Raw genomic sequence first — 13,433 nt, 5'->3', positions numbered from 1 at the left:
TATATTCCCATCTGGGAAAGAGTAGGAGGCAGTTTACTCTGGGCAGGCCCTTCATCCAAAAGTGAAAATACTGCCCCCTAGCCTCAACAGGTGTTAAACACTGTTCCCATGCTTGTTCAGTGAACCGTAAACAATTGATGAACATGCACCTGTGGAACGGTCGTTAAGACACTAACAGCTTACAGACGGTAGGCAATTAAGGTCACATTTATGAAAACTTATAACACTAAAGAGGCCTTTCTACTGACTCTGAAAAACACCAAAAGAAAGATGCCCAGGGTCCCTGCTCATCTGCGTGAATGTGCCTTAGGCATGCTGTAAGGAGGCATGAGAACTGCAGATGTGGCCAGGGCAATAAATTGCAATATCCGTACTGTGAGACGCCTAAGACGGCGCTACAGGGAGACAGGACGGACAACTGATCGTCCTCACAGTGGCAGACCACGTGTAACAACAACTGCACAGGATTGGTACAGCTGAACATCATACCTTCGGGACAGGTACAGGATGGCAACAACAACTGCCCGAGTTACACCAGGAACGCACAATCCCTCCATCAGTGCTCAGACTGTCCGTAATGGGCTGAGAGAGGCTGGACTGAGGGCTTGTAGGCCTGTTGAAAGACAGGTCCTCACCAGACATCACCAGCAATGACGTCGCCTATGGGCACAAACCCACCGTCGCTGGACCAGACAGGACTGGCAAAAAGTTATCTTCACAGACGAGTTGCGCTTTTGTCTCACCAGGAGTGATGGTCGGATTCACATTTATTGTTGAAAGAATGAGTGTTACACCGAGGCCTGTACTCTGGAGCAGGATCGATTTGGAGGTGGAGGGTCTGGGGCGGTGTGTCACAGCATCATCGGACTGAACCTGCGTTACAGGAAAGACATCCTCCTCCCTCATGTGGTACCCTTCCTGCAGGCTCATCCTGATATGACCCTCCAGCATGACAATGCCACCGGCCGTACTGCTCGTTCTGTGTGTGATTTCCTGCAAGACCGGAATGTCAGTGTTCTGCCATGGCCAGCGAAGAGCCCGGATCTCAATCCTGTTGGATCGGAGGGTGAGGGCTAGGACCGAAATTTCTGGGAACTTGCAGGTGCCTTGGTGGAAGAGTGGGGTAACATCTCACAGCAAGTACTGGCAAATCTGTTGCAGTCCATGAGGAGGAGATGCACTGCAGTACTTAATGCAGCTGGTGGCCACACCAGATACTGACTTTTACTTTTGATTTTGTTCAGGGGCACATTATTCAATTTCTGTTAGTCACATACCTGTGGAACTTGTTCAGTTTGTCTGTTGTTGAATCTTGTTATGTTCATACAAATATTTACACATGTTAAGTTTGCTGAAAATGAACGCAGTTGACAGTGAGGGGACGTTTTGTTTTTTTGATGAGTTTATATATACAGTTGAAGTCGGACGTTTACATACACTTAGGTTGGAGTTTTTAAAACTTGTTTTTCAACCACTGCACAAATATATTGTTAACGAACTATAGTTTTGGCAAGTCGGTTAGGACATCTACTTTGCATGGCACAAGTAATTTTTCCAACAATTGTTAACAGATTATTTCACTTATAATTCAGTGCATCACAATTCCAGTGGGTTAAGTTTACATACACTAAGTTGACTGTAACTTTAAACAGCTTGGAAAATCCAGAAAATTATGTCATTGCTTTATAAGCTTCTGATAGGCTAATTTACATTATTTGAGTCAATTGGAGGTGTACCTGTGGATGTATTTCAAGCCCTACCTGCCTCTTTGCTTGACATCATGGAAAAATCTAAAGAAATCAGCCAAGACCTCATAAAAAAAATTGTAGACCGCCACAAGTCTGGTTCGTCCTTGTGAGCAATTTCCAAACACTTGAAGGTACCACGTTCATCTGTACAAACAATAGTATGCAAGTATAAACACCATGGGACCACGCAGCTGTCATACCGCTCAGGAAGGAGACGCGTTCTGTCTCCTAGAGATGAACGTACTTTGTCGTGAAAGGTGCAAATCAATCCCAGAACAGCAGCAAAGGACCTTGTGAAGATGCTGGAGGAAACAGGTACAAAAGTATCTATATCCACAGTGAAACGAGTCCTATATCGACATAACCTGAAAGGCCACTCAGCAAGGAAGAAGCCACTGCTCCAAAACCGCCATTAAAAAAGCCAGACTACGGTTTGCAACTGCACATGGGGAGAAAGATTGTATTTTTTTGGAGAAATGTTCTCTGGTCTGATGAAACAAACATAGAACTCTTTTGCCATAATGACCATTGTTATGTTTGGAGGAAAAAGAAGGATGCTTGCAAGCCAAAGAACACCATCCTAACCGTGAAGCACGGGGGTGGCAGCATCATGTTGTGGGGGGCTTTGCTGCAGGAGGGACTGGTGCACTTCACAAAATAGGTGGCATCATGAGGTAAGGAAATGATGTGTATATATTAAAGCAACATCTCAAGACATGAGAGAGAATGGGTCTTCCAAATGAACAATGACCCCAAGCATACTTCCAAAGTTATTGCTTAAGGACAACAAATCAAGGTATTGGAGTGGCCATCATAGCCCTGACCTCAATGCTATAGAACATTTGTGGGCAGAACTGAAAAAGCATTTGCGAGCAAGAAGGCTTACAAACCTGACTCAGTTCCTCCTGACAGCTGGTGTAATGGGCCAAAATTCACCCAACTTATTGTGGGAAGCTTGTGGAAGGCTACCTAAAACGTTTGACCCAAGTTAAACAATTTAAAGGCAATGCTACCAAATACTAATTGAGTGTGTATAAACTTCTGACCCACTGGGAATGTGATGAAAGAAATAAAAGCTGAAATAAATCATTCTCTCTACTATTATTCTGACATTTCACATTCTTAAAATAAAGTGTTTATCTTAACTGACCTAAGACAGGACATTTTTACTAGGATTGAATGTCAGGAATTGTGAAACTGAGTTTAAATGTATTTGGCCAAGGTGTATGTAAACTTCCGACTTCAACTGTATAATTTAGCAACTTGCAGTCATGCGTGCATACTTTTTACATATGCATACTCCAAGGAATTGAACCCACTATTCTGGCATTGTATGTGCCAACCAACTTACCGTGTGTGTATTCAGGCCCAGCGGTGATGCCTCCTCAGTACTACGGGGTGACTCCATGGGGAGTGTATCCAGCCAATCTGTTCCAGCAACAGGCTGCAGCTGCCAACAACTCAGCCAATCAACAGGCTCAAGGACAGAACCAGCAGAACCAACAACAGGTCAGTGGCTTCCTATTGGCTAGACCTCTCCTCAACTGCTCTCCTATTAGATAAATCTTCTGTCAGACATTTTTTGCCTGTCTTTCAATGCTCACCACTTTGTGGTTGTAGATTGTTTCAACATGCATAGAGTAATTATTGATGCAATCATGCACATTATTTGGCCAGTCACGTTGTGTCCATGGCATTTTACTAAGGATAACACCAGTTTCAGACCCTCTGCCCTCTTATTGGCTATTGCTTTGTGTATCCTGTGTTTCTTAGGTAATGCGTGGGGGCGGTAACCAGAGACCCCTGACCCCTAGCCAAGGTCCACAGGGTCAGCAGAATGACCAGCTGATCTCCGCCGCAGCTGTCAACTCGGCGCTCGCCTTCGGACAGGGGCTGGCGGCCGGCGTGCCTGGTGAGACGCATACAGACACTCACATGCTTGTGCCTGCATACGCACAAATACACACCAGGTTTCTGTTGCCCCAGGCAACGTAACCCGGGAATATTTTAATTTACCGGCCATTTCAGAAATTTACCTGAACCATATGCATTGGGTGTGTAACCCATTAGGTCGTCCACCGACAGTACTCAGAATGACAAATCACGTTTAGATTAATTACCATAATCTAAACAGAATATGCAACTCCTGTAATGAAGTAGACAATTTTCAAACATTTTCCAAAATGCAATTCGTGGGGAAACACCGTTCTTAACAGTGCACCTGATGAGATGAAAATCTCTACTAGAGACTTAGAGGGAGAATCTAAAGGTGCAACAACTAGGATGGTTTGCTAATATGACTAGGATTGTGCGTTTGGCTTTTCCCTACAAAGAAAGAAAGGTGATAGGAAAACCAAGAGAAATGCTGGTTTCAATGGAATATGAAAGGAAGTCTTTATAAAATAATTGCCTCCATGGTTCCATGGTCAGATTTTGGCTCGGCTACTTTTAAGCAAGGTAAGACATGCCTCATAATATGAAGTGAAATGTTCAATTTTCAAAATGCATCCTACCTGCAGCTCACATTGCAAAGCGGTGGGTGACGCTCTGATAACATGCCCATCCTTGCCTATTGCATATGAATGGGAGGCACACTAGTTGAGAAATAAAAATAGTAGCTCTTTAATTGTGGTGATCAAAACCGTTTTTAATAAGTTATTTATTTTAGAGTTGTTGCATAATGACTGGGTTTATAAAAGCACATTTCACCCCAAATTATGCAAATTAACCATTAGACCCATAAGCATTACTGTCAAATGTTTTTCCGTTGACTTGTATTTCCATCAATTAATTAAAAAGCACTATCCCTATCGCCAGCATCAATTTTATTTATCGGCCTTTAGTTTTTTTACCTGCCAAAAGCCGGCAATTACCGGTTTACGGACATTCTGAGACACACACACAGGTCAAACACAAGTTTTCCCAAACTCGGTCCTCGGGACCCCGAGGGTGCACGTTTAGGTTTTTGCCTCAGCACTACACAGCTGGTTCAAATGATCAACTAATCATCAAGTTTTGAATCAGCTGTGCAGTGTTGGGGGGAAGAAAAAAAACGTGCACACCTTGGGGTCCCGAGGACTGAGTTTGGGAAATGCTGGTCTAACTCGTGTTTCTCTCTGCAGGCTATCCCATGCTGGCTCCAGCTGCCTACTATGACCAGACGGGGGCGCTAGTGGTCAACACAGGATCTAGGGGTGGACCTGTACGCCTCATGGCCCCCGCTGGCTCAGTTATTATCTCTCCATCCGCTGCACAAGCAGGTAACACACTCCTCCATTTACACTGTCATTCCATCTGGGGTGGCAGGTAGCCTAGAGGTTAGAGGCAGGTAGCCTAGAGGTTAGAGGCAGGTAGCCTAGAGGTTAGAGGCAGGTAGCCTAGAGGTTAGAGGCAGGTAGCCTAGAGGTTAGAGGCAGGTAGCCTAGAGGTTAGAGGCAGGTAGCCTAGAGGTTAGAGGCAGGTAGCCTAGAGGTTAGAGGCAGGTAGCCTAGAGGTTAGAGGCAGGTAGCCTAGAGGTTAGAGGCAGGTAGCCTAGTGGTTAGAGTGTTGGGTCAGTAACCAAAAAGGTTGCTGAATTGAATCCCTGAGCTGACAAGGTAAAAATCTGTCGTTCTGCGCCCTGAACAAGGCAGTTAACCCACTGTTCCCCAGTAGGCCATCATTGCAAATAAGAATTTGTTCTAAACTGACCTTCTGAGTTAAATAAAGGTTAAGAACATTTTAAAAATACTCTCTCTACCCCTCTCTCTACCCCTACCCCTCTCTCTACCCCTACCCCTCTCTCTACCCCTCTCTCTACCCCTCTCTCTCTACCTCGCTCTGCCTCTCTCTCTACCTCGCTCTGCCTCTCTCTCTACCTCGCTCTGCCTCTCTCTCTACCTCGCTCTGCCTCTCTCTCTCTCGCTCTGCCTCTCTCTCTCTCGCTCTGCCTCTCTCTCTCTCGCTCTGCCTCTCTCTCTCTCGCTCTGCCTCTCTCTCTCTCGCTCTGCCTCTCTCTCTCTCGCTCTGCCTCTCTCTCTCTCGCTCTGCCTCTCTCGTTCTGCCTCTCTCTCGCTCTGCCTCTCTCTCGCTCTCTCGCTCTGCCTCTCTCTCGCTCTCTCGCTCTGCCTCTCTCGCTTTGCCTCTCTCTCTCGCTCTGCCTCTCGCTCTCTCGCTCTGCTTCGCTCTCTTGCTCTGCCTCTCTCTCTCGCTCTGCCTCTCTCTCTCTCTCGCTCTCTCGCTCTGCCTCTCTCTCGCTCTCTCGCTCTGCCTCACTCTCTCGCTCTGCCTCTCTCTCTTGCTCTCTCGCTCTGCCGCTCTTTCTTGCTCTGCCGCTCTGCCACTCTCTCTCGCTCTGCCGCTCTCTCTCGCTCTGCCGCTCTCTCTCGCTCTGCCGCTCTCTCTCGCTCTGCCGCTCTCTCTCGCTCTGCCGCTCTCTCTCGCTCTGCCGCTCTCTCTCGCTCTCTCGCTCTGCCGCTCTCTCTCTCTGCCTCTCTCTCGCTCTGCCTCTCTCGCTCTGCCTCTCTCTCGCTCTGCCTCTCTCTCGCTCTGCCTCTCTCTCGCTCTGCCCCTCTCTCGCTCTCTCGCTCTGCCTCTCGCTCTGCCTCGCTCTGCCTCGCTCTCTCGCTCTGCCTCTCTCTCGCTCTCTCTCGCTCTCTCGCTCTGCCGCTCTCTCGCTCTGCCGCTCTCTCGCTCTGCCGCTCTCGCACTCTCGCTCTGCCTCGCTCTCTCGCTCTGCCTCGCTCTCTCGCTCTGCCTCGCTCTCTCGCTCTGCCTCGCTCTCTCGCTCTGCCTCTCTCTCGCTCTCTCGCTCTGCCTCTCTCTCGCTCTCTCGCTCTGCCTCGCTCTCTCGCTCTGCCTCTCTCTCTCGCTCTGCCTCGCTCTCGCTCTGCCTCGCTCTCTCGTTCTCTCTCTGCCTCGCTCTCTCGCTCTGCCTCTCTCTCTCGCGCTCTCTCGCTCTGCCTCGCTCTCTCGCTCTGCCTCTCTCGCTCTGCCCCTCTCTCGCTCTGCCCCTCTCTCGCTCTGCCCCTCTCTCGCTCTGCCCCCCTCTCGCTCTGCCCCCCTCTCGCTCTGCCCCCCTCTCGCTCTGCCCCCCTCTCGCTCTGCCCCCCTCTCGCTCTGCCCCCCTCTCGCTCTGCCCCCCTCTCGCTCTGCCCCCCTCTCGCTCTGCCCCCCTCTCGCTCTGCCCCCCTCTCGCTCTGCCCCCCTCTCGCTCTGCCCCCCTCTCGCTCTGCCCCCCTCTCGCTCTGCCTCACTCTCGCTCTGCCTCTCCAGTTGCGGCTGCAGCAGCTGCGGGTGGCGGGGCTAACGGCGGTATGGGAGGCGGGGCCAATGGTCCGTTCCGAGGCATGCAATCCCAGCAGCCTCAGCAGCAGGGGGGAGGGGCTATGTCAGGAAACTCCTTTTATGGATCCTCCTCTCTCAGCAACTCCTCCCAGAGCTCCTCCCTCTTCTCTCAAGGTAGCCAAACAACGTACTGTGAGTGAAAACAAAACGGGTGAATTGACAGATGTTGTGTTCCAGGCGAACTACATTGCAGACGTTTCAATGGATGCATGCCATTTCATCGACTTCACAATCAGGCATCAGATTCCTATATTATTACGAGTTTAGTGGATATGTCAAATATCTATCCAGACGTTATATCCCGCAGGGGTCTGCAATGTAGTCAGCCTGGAACGTGGCCAAAATGTGTGTGCAAATATTTCATTTCATTTAAATTCCGAAACAAATGTAGATTAACGAAGGTGATATGTTGTTTTCTTTACAGGCTCCGCCCAGCCAGGCCCTGGCTCTGCCTCTCTGGGGTTCGGTCAGAGCAACTCTTCACTGGGAGCAACATTGGGAGCTACGCTGGGAGGCTTTGGGACCGCAGGTGTGTGTGTGTGGTGTTTTATTGTCTCATCTCTCTCCCTCTCTATCCATGTGCAACCCAAGGCTGATATTCAGTAGGCTGGATGGAGAGGCTTCTCATTGTGTTTAACTGTCTGTAGCCTGTCCTCTGTGTATAACTTCCTCTACAGGCCAACTGTAGTGACCGCTGTGTGTGTATATGTTTAATGGTCTCTCTGTCTCCCTCCAGTGGCTAACTCCAGTGGTGGAAGTGGTTCTCGTCGTGACTCTCTGACCGGCAGTAGTGACCTGTACAAACGCACACAGTCGAGTCTCACTCCCATTGGTCACGGGGGGTTCTACAACGGAACCCTTGGCTTTAGCTCCTCCCCCGGGCCTGTCGGAATGCCCCTGCCCAACCAAGGCCCCTCCCACTCCCTAACCCCACCCCCATCTCTGTCCAATCACAGCTCCTCATCCAACCTCAACCTGGGTGAGTGACGAAGTCTATTAAAATGCTGACATAACTTCATTGTATTTTTAGGGTTAGTATATTATAACATTCTATCAGTGTTATTATTATGTTATCCAACCAGTACTAACTATCACTACTCTCTGAACCCTCCCCACAGGAGGTTTGACCAATGGCAGCGGTCGTTTCATTTCTGCTGCTCCGGGGGCGGAGGCCAAGTATCGCAGTGCCAGTTCTGGCTCCTCCCTCTTCTCTCCCAGCAGCCAGCTCTTCCCATCGTCACGGCTACGTTACGGAATGTCGGATGTGATGCCGTCAGGGCGGAGCCGGCTCCTGGAAGACTTCCGGAACAACCGCTACCCCAACTTGCAGCTGAGAGAGATTGCTGGGCACATCATGGAGTTCAGTCAGGACCAGCATGGCAGCAGGTAGAGACACACACATCATGGAGTTCAGTTAGGACCAGCATGGCAGCAGGTAGAGACACACACATCATGGAGTTCAGCCAGGACCAGCACGGCAGCAGGTAGACACACACATCATGGAGTTCAGCCAGGACCAGAACGGCAGCAGGTAGAGACACACACATCATGGAGTTCAGCCAGGACCAGCACGGCAGCAGGTAGAGACACACACATCATGGAGTTCAGCCAGGACCAGCACGGCAGCAGGTAGAGACACACACATCATGGAGTTCAGTTAGGACCAGCATGGCAGCAGGTAGAGACACACACATCATGGAGTTCAGCCAGGACCAGCACGGCAGCAGGTAGACACACACATCATGGAGTTCAGCCAGGACCAGAACGGCAGCAGGTAGACACACACATCATGGAGTTCAGCCAGGACCAGCACGGCAGCAGGTAGAGACACACACATCATGGAGTTCAGCCAGGACCAGCACGGCAGCAGGTAGAGACACACACATCATGGAGTTCAGTCAGGACCAGCACGGCAGCAGGTAGAGACACACACATCATGGAGTTCAGTCAGGACCAGCACGGCAGCAGGTATAATCTCTCAATAATCTCTCATCACTCCTGTCCAGTACCAAAACATAGACCTACTGTCTCATCCTCAATGATGGACTCCAGATGTTGGCTGCTTGGATGCTGGGTCTACCTACATGTCTTTTACAACTGGAATGTTCTACCATGGTGTCATTTCCTCTTTCTCATGTCTTTCATCTCTCTCCTCATCCCTCTCTCCTCATCCCTGTCTCTCTTTCCTCCCGTTCTCTCTTTATTACTCAATCCCCTCAATGCAATTCAATACACTTTATTGGCTTGGAAAGTTTTGGAGCTTACATTGCCAATGCAGAAATATAGGAACATGTTGAATCTAGAGATGAAACCGTATGAAAATGTAATATCGCGATTATAGTGACCAAAATTATTGCGGTTAGCTGTATTATCTGTATTATCGCAGTTAGCTGTATTATCGTGGTTAGCTGTATTATTGCGGTTAGCTGTATTATCTGTATTATCGTGGTTAGCTGTATTATCGCGGTTAGCTGTATTATCGCAGTTAGCTGTATTGTCGCGGTTAGCTGTATTATCTGTATTGTCATGGTTAGCTGTATTATCTGTATTGTCGCAGTTAGCTGTATTATCTGTATTATCGCGGTTAGCTGTATTATATGTATTGTCGTGGTTAGCTTTATTATCTGTATTGTCGCGGTTAGCTGTATTATCTGTATTGTTGCGGTTAGCTGTATTGTCGCGGTTAGCCTTATCTGTTTTATGGTTAGTTGTATTATCTGTATTATCGCGGTTAGCTTTATTATCGCGGTTAGCTGTTATCTGTATTATTGAGGTTAGCTGTATTATCTTTATTATCGCAGTTAGCTGTATTATCGCGGTTAGCTGTATTATCGCGGTTAGTTGTATTATCGCGGTTAGCTATTATATATCGCGGTTAGCTGTATTGACGTGGTTAGCTGTATTTTCTGTGTTGTCGTGGTTAGCTGTATTATCTGTATTGTCACGGTTAGCTGTATTAGCTGTATTGTCGCGGTTAGCTGTATTGTCGCGGTTAGCTGTATTGTCGCGGTTAGCTGTATTGTCGCGGTTAGCTGTATTGTCGCGGTTAGCTGTATTATCGCGGTTAGCTTTATTATCTGTATTGTCGCGGTTAGCTGTATTATCTGTATTGTTGCGGTTAGCTGTATTGTCGCGGTTAGCCTTATCTGTTTTATGGTTAGTTGTATTATCTGTATCGCGGTTAGCTTTATTATCGCGGTTAGCTGTTATCTGTATTATTGAGGTTAGCTGTATTATCTTTATTAGCGCGGTTAGTTGTATTATCGCGGTTAGCTATTATATATCGCGGTTAGCTGTATTGACGTGGTTAGCTGTATTTTCTGTGTTGTCGTGGTTAGCTGTATTATCTGTATTGTCACGGTTAGCTGTATTAGCTGTATTGTCGCGGTTAGCTGTATTGTCGCGGTTAGCTGTATTGTCGCGGTTAGCTGTATTGTCGCGGTTAGCTGTATTATCGCGGTTAGCTTTATTATCGCGGTTAGCTGTTATCTGTATTATCGAGGTTAGCTTTATTATCGCGGTTAGCTGTTATCTGTATTATCGCGGTTAGCTGTATTATCGCGGTTAGCTGTTATCTGTATTATCGCGGTTAGCTGTATTAGCTGTATTATCGGGGTTAGCTGCATTAGCTGTATTATCGCGGTTAGCTACATTAGCTGTATTGTCGCGGTTAGCTGTATTAGCTGTATTAGCTGTATTGTCGCGGTTAGCTGTATTAGCTGTATTATCGCGGTTAGCTGTATTAGCTGTATTGTCGCGGTTAGCTGTATTAGCTGTATTGTCGCGGTTAGCTGTATTATCTGTATTGTCGCGGTTAGCTGTATTATCGCGGTTAGCCTTATTATCGCGGTTATCTGTATCTGTATTATCGCGGTTAGCTGTATTAGCTGTATTATCACGATTAGCTGTATTATCGCGGTTAGCTGCATTAGCTGTATTATCGCGGTTAGCTGTTATCGCGGTTAGCTGTATTATCGCGGTTATCTGTATCTGTATTATCGCGGTTAGCTGTATTATCAGTATCGCGGTTATCTGTATTCTCGGGGTATTGTTAAAATGTGCTGAAAATGTTCAGAAAGTACTGATACACTGAAATAATTTCACCAAGTTTTATATTGAAAACCAGCAAACAACAATACAATTAGCAGCACTATGCACTTTTTGTTTGCATAAACCATTAAAATAATAACATTTAAAAATGGCACTGTGGCCATGAGGTAAAATTTTCCCTAGTGCAGGTTTTAAGAACACAACCTTAAGTAAGCAATCCAATAAACAAACAACAAATTAAATTAGCAACATGGCAACCTTTATCAGCCTCAGAAAGCCAGGCCTCTCAACAGTTTGAAATGGCATCATGTCCTTTGCAATGTAATATGAAAGGGCTGGAATGAGGTCTGAGCATTTTTTTTGATGTGGGTGCGTAAGCAGCCTGCCTTTTTTAAATGCTTGCTCAGTGTCTGTCACAACTGTAGATGAGGGACCAATAGCATCACTGGGTTTGCCTGTTGCACACCCACTCTGTAATAGGGAATAGCAAATGCATTATTATTGGTGTTGTCACTATTATTATTATTATTATTATTATTATTATTATTATTATTACACACACACACAGTCCATCTGTGTTGCATTTGACTATATGCAATGACCCCATGCACAATTTTCATAAATACAAATGAGTCTTAAGAAGACAGTGATAGTAATTGATATGAGCCCAACAATTGTCTTTGTATAGGAGTCTATAGTGTTTCTCCAGTTGGAACACTTTTACAACCAAGTCGACTACTGACAGATTTTAAATGAACAAAATGTGTTGGTTGGATAACTAAACTACATAACGTGTTATCGTGTGCAATGGGCGAATAGAGTCTGCAGACACAATGCATACAGCAGCAGAACAACGTGTAGTGTCTTTACAAGAGTAGATAACTCTGACAGCTTCAGTTTACATTATTGACAAGCTATTAGCAAGTTAGACGGACAAACCATGACATTTTTCCCCATTCCGAAGTCACCACATCATCCATTGAGCTGACAGTTAATTGACCTTGCATTCGCTATAAAGTAGAGGGTGGTGGTCACGAAGACCACTCAAGAGATTTGAAGTGTTGCAGGTTCTGCAGACAGGGTGACCATCTTCGATTAAGTTTCCCTCGGCACTCTTGTAAAACCCAAAATACAACCACTTGGTCCTCTTAGAAGGCTGAAAAATCTCCGGAGTGCTGTCACTACTTTCTGCCATGTTTTCACACAAAACAAAACCCACGTTGCATGCTGCATCTGCGTCAGACTGTTGCTAACTTTGGTTGATGCTCGACAGTATTTACCGTGAGTTTTTCAAACCACGGTAATCAAACGATTTAATAGATAATTAAAGTTAGAAATGGTAATACTAATCGTTGGGAATTTTACCGTGGTTTCTCGTGAAACCGGTAACTGTTTTATCCCTCAAAGATGATAATGAAAATAACTATTATCCCCCTCCAGGTTTATCCAGTTGAAGTTGGAGAGGGCCAGCTCAGCAGAGCGTCAGCTAGTCTTTAGTGAGATCCTCCAGGCTGCCTATCAACTCATGGTCGACGTCTTCGGAAACTACGTCATCCAGAAGTTCTTTGAGGTTTGTGTGAATGTTATGTTGGCATCAACATAACGGGGGGTCGGGGTTGTGTGCTTTTTGCCAGGCACCTAATCCAGAAGTTCTTAAAGTTGTGTGTATTGTGGGGGGGGCTAATTTCTAACAGGCCTGTCTCTGTGTGTAAATTGTGTGTTTTGACTGCTACAATGCCTTCAGACAGTATTCATATATACCCTCTGACTTATTCCCCATTTGTTGTTACAGCCTGAATTCAAAATGAAAAAACAAAAACAATTCTACACTATAATGACAATGTGAAAACAGGATTTTAGAGACTTACCCAGAAAGACTCACAGCTGTAATCACTGTTGGCAGTTAGTCTCTGTAAGAGCTTTGTAAACCTGGATTGTAGAATATTTTCCCATTTTTATTATATTTTTTAATTCTTCCATCTCTGTCAGATTGGCCATTGATAGACAGCCATTTTCAGGTCTTGCATAGATTTTCAAGCAGATTTAAGTTAACTTTAACTAGGCCACTCAGGAACATTCAATGTCGTCTTGATAAACAACTCCAGTGTGTTTGGCCTTGGGTTGTAGGTTACTGTCCTGCTGAAAGGTGAATTTGTCTCCCGGTGTCTGTTGGAAAGCACACTAAACCAGGTTTTCCTCTAGGATTCTGCTTATGCTTAGCTCTATTCTGTTTCTTTTTGTCCTGTAACCATATTCCTTGCCGATTTACAAGCATACCCATAACATGGTGCAGCCGCCACCATTCTTGAA

At 46.5% G+C, this 13,433-nt stretch overlaps 1 protein-coding gene across 4 annotated transcripts in view; it reads left to right on the top strand.

Moving 5' to 3' along the window:
- Positions 1–13,433, top strand: part of pum1 (pumilio RNA-binding family member 1) — a 36,818-nt gene that overhangs the window by 17,426 nt on the left and 5,959 nt on the right. For 2 of the 4 annotated variants that reach the window (XM_090208928.1, XM_090208926.1), the window contains exons 11-18: positions 3,115–3,257; positions 3,522–3,660; positions 4,871–5,008; positions 7,002–7,187; positions 7,498–7,602; positions 7,810–8,052; positions 8,192–8,459; positions 12,564–12,693. In XM_090208928.1, coding sequence (XP_090065054.1) covers positions 3,115–3,257; positions 3,522–3,660; positions 4,871–5,008; positions 7,002–7,187; positions 7,498–7,602; positions 7,810–8,052; positions 8,192–8,459; positions 12,564–12,693 — 1,352 coding nt within the window. Of the gene's footprint in view, positions 1–3,114; positions 3,258–3,521; positions 3,661–4,870; positions 5,009–7,001; positions 7,206–7,497; positions 7,603–7,809; positions 8,053–8,191; positions 8,460–12,563; positions 12,694–13,433 lie in introns of all 4 variants that reach the window. The other 2 variants (XM_090208927.1, XM_090208925.1) reach the window with 1 other exon arrangement.

Source organism: Oncorhynchus mykiss, chromosome 18 (assembly GCF_057628025.1).
Source record: "Oncorhynchus mykiss isolate SJ-2025 chromosome 18, ASM5762802v1, whole genome shotgun sequence".
Classification (NCBI taxonomy): Eukaryota; Metazoa; Chordata; class Actinopteri; order Salmoniformes; family Salmonidae; genus Oncorhynchus; species Oncorhynchus mykiss.
Note: the sequence above shows the minus strand (reverse complement) of the source record. Positions and strands in the feature narration are given on the sequence as shown.